Source organism: Centroberyx gerrardi, chromosome 18, assembly GCF_048128805.1.
Source record: "Centroberyx gerrardi isolate f3 chromosome 18, fCenGer3.hap1.cur.20231027, whole genome shotgun sequence".
Classification (NCBI taxonomy): Eukaryota; Metazoa; Chordata; class Actinopteri; order Beryciformes; family Berycidae; genus Centroberyx; species Centroberyx gerrardi.
In genome coordinates this window covers 15,429,597-15,435,718 of record NC_136014.1, presented here as the reverse complement: position 1 = coordinate 15,435,718, position 6,122 = coordinate 15,429,597, and the positions used below count along the sequence as shown (strand labels likewise).

Sequence of the window (6,122 nt, the reverse complement as noted above, 5' to 3'; positions counted from 1 at the left end):
GATAAAAATAAAAATACAAAAGTTTTTTGAATTATAGAAATAGCTATTAAAAGGCATATAATAGAGAAGGCAGTTTACTGGTTACTGGGTTGAACTGGGTTGCAGCTCTATACCCAGTGCCAGTCTTTTAAACAGTTTATCAGTACTCACCCAAAACATGTGGGTTAAACTTGCTGGGGCACTATGGCACCTGCTCACATTTCTTTAACATTATGGTACATTCTGGAGAGCCTGACCTTGGATGAGTGAATACGATGTATAAGTGCATGTGTGTGTTTTGCAGAACGGTTATCGAAGCAGGCTGAAGGACATCAGAGACACTCTGGAGATCTCCCCGTTCTTCAAAACTCACGAGGTAAACACACACTGCTCTCTGCACAGCTGCTGCTCAGCTTGATAGTGTGCATGATTTTTCAGACTGAGCCAGTGCAAATACTCACCACACTGAGACATATGACTTATAGAATTGATCCAATCTATCATTTAATGTATAAATTTGCCCCAAAAGTCTGCCTTCCTTTAGCGATGTCATTGTTGTTTTCTTAAATAAAGCTTATTTTCACATAGAAAAAACTATGATGTGGGAGTTTCATTCTGACTTTCTACGTTTTGTAGGGTTTAAGGAATGCACGGATATTTTCAGTTTTCAGTTCAAGTTTTTCTTTCTGCAGCATTTGTCATATTGTGATTCAGCCCTGATTAACATGTATGTATGGTGTCTCGGTGCACCAACACACTCAAGCACACACACACACACACACACACACACACACACACACACACACACACACACACACACACACACACACACACTTACATACAAATGAACCTAAACTCCATAGGAAGTTGGTGGGTCAAAACAGGAAGTTAGACCATGGCCTTGAAGGACACACACACACACACACACACTTACAGACACACATTCACACCTCACACCTCACACACACACACGCACACACACACACAGAGGAAAACTTAAAAAATAGTTTAAGTAACGCTTTTATTTTTACTTCTTCCAATCTCTCTTTCTCTGTCTGCCTATCTGTCTGTATGTCTCTCTCTCTCTCTCTCTCTCCCCTCTCTCTGTCTGTCTCTCTCGCTCTGTCTTTCTCTCTCTCTCACCCTCTCTCTCTCTCTCTCTCTGTCTTTCTCTCTCTCTTTCTTTCTCTCTCTCTCTCTCTCTCTCTGCAGGTGATTGGCAGCTCCTTGTTATTTGTTCATGATAATAAGGGGCGGGCCAAAGTGTGGATGATCGACTTTGGGAAAACCACGCCTCTTCCCGCCGGCGAGGAGCTGACCCACCGAGCATCATGGGTAGAGGGGAACAGGGAGGACGGCTACCTTTTTGGACTTGATAGTTTGCTGGACATCATTTCATCCACGGTCACTGCTGAGCCTTGAGGTCTTGAGTTATTTTAATCCAAGTGGACCTTTGGACACACAACCACTTCCATTCATAGCTTCCTTTCTCCGGGGACCACTTTGGACTTCCTCAAGGACTCCTAAGGGGGCGCCGCTCCTCATTTTGGAAACCACGTAATGACATAGCAATGCTTTGCCAGATCCATTCATACTTCCCTCTGCATGGCCACGCCTCCCCCGCATCCCTCTCTCTTTGTTTGGACCTAACTATTTAACATTTCCACATTCATGGCCCCAATTCCTGACATTTTGGGCCCAATATTTCCATTCATATCCAATGGAGATTCTGGTTTTCTGCTTTTCCCTAGTCTTATCCTGCTTGCTCAAGGGCAAGCAAGCAAGTTTCACATGCAAACAACAAATAGTTCTCCATTCCAAAGCAGAACAATGCAGATTATTTCATCCAAATTACAAATTCAGAAGTTTGAAACTCTGCCCCTGAATGCTGATGTTTTGGATGCATCACAGCATTGATTTTCAGCAGAGAGTCTTGTTTTCCTGCTTTTCTGCGTATCTATTGGACCCCGACTTCCACGCGTTTCTGTTGGATCACAGCTGAACTGCATTTCTCCTTGAATGAGAACTGAACCTGACTGCGTTTCCACTGGAGTCTTTCCCCCTTTTGGCCACAACTTCAGCACGTTGCTCTCAGCTGAGGACTGAACTAAAATCTCTTTCAGAAACACATCTGCACTTAACTACATTTCCATTGTTAGAGATTGTACAGTAGTTTAGTGTGTTTTTACTGGCTAAAACATTATTTTAGGTGTGTGTTTTACCGTGAGAAACAACAGTAGTCTTTTAGCTTGTTTATTTTTTTTTTTCACTTCTGTTTAACCATTCACACTCAGAGCCGTAGACAGAGTTTAGTTTGGTCAGTGAAGTTTTCAGTGGCAGCCGTGTTTGCTCCACAGTCAGTAACTGGTGATTCCATGCCAGCTGAATTATGAATGTTGGGTGTTATGGAGGGAGTTGTTACATATTTGCAGCCAACGTCTCTTAGCAGCGACATGTTGGCCAAACTCTGATCACTCTGGTCACACTTTGTTGGGATTGTTCACAATGTTAAGTGGGATTTATTATGTTTTTAGTCGTAACATTATTTTAGTGTTCGCACACTTTGTGGAACACTTATTGCCATGAACAATGTTGGAAACGACATCCTATTTAAGCTATACAGTGCCTTGATGTTACAAAGCCAAGTCAGACAACTGAAAATGATGTTCCTATGTTGTTGTTTTTTTCTTAGTCTTAAATGTCTGTTTTTGTGTTTAGTCTTAAATGGATGCACATTTATTATCCTCTTAAAATTTGTTCTTAATCCGTAGTCCATTCCGTTTTTTATTTATAACATTATATTGCGTTGCCTTTCGTGTTAGTTCATGGGATACTGTGGCATTTTGAATTTCTCTCACCAGGCACTTGTCGCAGTGCGGGTCAAAGTTTTCTGTATTGACACTTCAGCTAACTGGGAAGCAGGTTGCTGGCATTGTTAACATCCCTTATTCAAACCGATGGGTATACGGCTATTGAACAGATAGATCACTTTGAGCTAATGGTGCCCACTTATTTCAATGGGGAATGCCAACAACGCTAATTACACAGGTTTTAGGGTGCATGCAGGACAAAAGCTGAAACTTTCTCCCCTCATAATGCAACAGGTTCCTGGTGAAGAATGATAACTATACAGTAGGTTATATTCTGTATTCAAAATGCCAAGGTATTCAGTTAAAGGTGTGTACCTCATTGTTTGCAGTGACAGTAGAAGGAGAAAGAGAATGGTTAACTGATTGTTTTTCCATGCAGTGCCTTGCTAAGTAAGACCAACCGTTGTCCCAGTATGTAGGCTGTTGATTACGCTCTCCAATGTGCACTTACTGTTGTTCATTCTAGTAGGATTCATATCGATCCAGTTTTGTCCCCCCCCCTTTTTTTATTTATTTGCATTGTTCCTTTAAACAAAGTGTGTATGTGTTGGACAGAAAGAGACCCTGCTTCCACTTGTCGTTTCTCTGTGATTTTTGAGCTCTGATCGTAAAGATTTGAGCGCCTGTGCGTCCACACTCGACCTGAAAATGCCTGTTATGCGTCTGCATACTGAAATACGTGCCCGCACTTCTCCTGCTTCGTCTGCTCTTCATCTCCTTTCTGCTGTTCGTCTTATGCACATTACGTCTGGATTGTATATACAACAGCGATGGATTTCTGATTTTTTTCCGCAATCAAAATTCACATGTATGTTTCAACTGGAAGCAGGGTCAGATAGGCAGACTGACAAGAAGAAAGACAAAGAAATAAAAACCACTGTTCTCCTGGGAAAGATGACGTGTCTGTCTATCTATCTATCCATCTATCTGTCTGTCTGTCTGTCTGGCTATTATGAGAATATTTCATGTGTTGTGATTATCTCGTATGGGAATCTGAGTCCTGAAAATGTTATTAAGGAAATGTCAAATTATCAGTCCAATATTTGAACTATGCGTATATCATATAAGTCCTTTTGAAAATGGATTGAACAGACAAGATCAGAGTCAATATATCTTCCTCTTCACCTACACAGCCTCTGTCCAACATCTCTGTCTCCAATCTGACCTCATGCTGCTGCTGTTGTTCCTTGGCCAGGTTGATTGCTGTGTTTGCATGAGGATTATTTGCCAGTCAAATCACACCTGTCCACAAGAACAACATCCGGAGCTGTTGAGAAAGGAGGGAAGAGGGCAGAGAGGTGAACGGAGAGAGAGACAGAGAGAGAGACAGAGAGAGAGAGAGCAGGGATGTGATTTTTCAGTGTTTTTTTTTTTTCAGGATTTCAGGTTTGTTTTTTTTAACATGCAGCTTCCATTAATTTCAAACTGAGATTAATATTATCCTATGCTTTTGCGCAGCCTTGATCGTATCCTGCCAAAAAGAGCTCTTTCTTGAAGGGATACCTTGCCATTTAATGCCTTGATAACTTTAATAATTCAGTTTTCTTCACATTCATTGGGTGCCCATATGACAAAAGTACTAGTATGCTTTAATGAGCTTGGGTCTTTTGGTGAGGAACATCTTCTACTTAGTTTGGGTCCCCACGTGAAAAGAGTAGGCTATGATATGTAAATTTGATTTTCAACTAAATTTATTCAGTTTAGGGTTCCAGTATAACAAGAGCACTGGTGTGTTTTAATGAGCTTTGGATAGCCAGGGAAAGAGACTAAATTTATTTAGTTTGGGAAAAACATTAAAACCTGCTTCAATATATGGTAATATATGCTTCAGTGGGCTATGTGGATCTGTGTCGCCCTCTGCTGTCAGTTCACTGGCACTGCAGAGACTGAAGGGTATTACACGGATCATAAACCAGGCAAATTCAGAAACTTGGTCAAGACCCACATTTGGGTTATGAGAAGATTAAAATGGGTCCCCAAGTTATTCTGGCGTCAAATGAATGTTTTTTTTGACTAATATAGACTTATATTTGATACAGATGTACTCAAGTAGCCCCAAAACAGGGTGAGTTTGATTAGATGAGCTTTCACAATAGCACACCAACCGGTTTGGGTCCTGAGAGCAATTCTTTCAATGAATGATAAGAAAAAGTAAAACAAGAATTACACTAGAGAGAATATATTTGGAAGTGTTGGATGGTTTTTATTTTTATTTGATTTTACCATCATTCAACCAGGTAAGTCCCAATGAGATATTGTTTTGCAAACTGATAAATTCAGTAATTAATTGATTGATTAAAAACAGAAATTTTGAAATGGAATTAAGTGACTCATGTAATTAGCATTTTATGAATTATTCTCTGGACAGGTTTATTGATTGTGTTGTGTCAACGGCAATTGAATTAATCACTTCTTCTTTTTTTATTACTTGCATATTATTACCATTATTATTAATCAATAGTAATTGTTCTATAATTATTACACTGGCACAGACAATCCTCCCCACCCAGCCAAAGGCCTGTGTAGCATTGAAGTTCTGCACTATACAATGCCAACACAAGATGGCAGCAGAGGCTCATTTCACCGCTGACCTCTGGAGTACGGACACATTTTATTTTTGAAATCTCAGTGTTTTATATTCACTTGTCGCTTGTGTGCTGTCTTTCTTAAGTGCTTATCCTTTTGTATCCTACTGAAACGGATGGACACCCTCTTAAACTGTGACAAAAACAAAGTGGGAGTGGATGGAGATTGAGGAGTTTGAGCAGCTATGACCAACGGACTCTGTTCGCGCTGGTTTGTAAACACCGCGCTTCCCGGGAGGACGGAGTTTCGGGCTTTGAGGGGGAGGAGCTGTTCAAAATGGGGCTCAAAGCTCTCTCGGGCTGCTCGGTCCAACATAAACATGCAAACCGCTTTGCTGCGTGATTTACCAATGAGAAGCCGCGTTTTAGCCACCACCTCTTGTCAACAGACAATACGGACCAATAGGATAAGGCGATGGGCGGGGCAGGAGATGAAGAGCCAGAGCCCTACATACCATGAAGTTTGGCAAATGTGTGGGCACCTTGATGTAGGTGATTGTTTAAAAATAACATGTGCTGGCTGCTTATGCAATGAATGTACAAAATCATAAAGGATTAGGTGTAAATAAAGAGAAGCAGACGAGTTAAAGAAGGATCTGAGATGTGGATTGTACAAAAGGGGCTACAACTCAGGAGGATGTTTCTAATATTTTGCTCATTCAGTGTATTGATGTCCTCCATAACTATG

At 40.9% G+C, this 6,122-nt stretch overlaps 1 protein-coding gene across 3 annotated transcripts in view; it reads left to right on the top strand.

Moving 5' to 3' along the window:
* The window catches only part of LOC139914192 (inositol-trisphosphate 3-kinase B), a 34,344-nt gene extending 30,602 nt beyond the window's left edge, over positions 1-3,742 (top strand). For all 3 annotated transcript variants that reach the window (XM_071902555.2, XM_071902623.2, XM_071902483.2), the window contains exons 11-12: positions 284-355; positions 1,192-3,742. In XM_071902555.2, coding sequence (XP_071758656.2) covers positions 284-355; positions 1,192-1,401 — 282 coding nt within the window. In that variant the 3' untranslated portion in view covers positions 1,402-3,742. The remainder of the gene's footprint in view (positions 1-283; positions 356-1,191) is intronic.
* Positions 3,743-6,122: the final 2,380 nt, after the last annotated feature.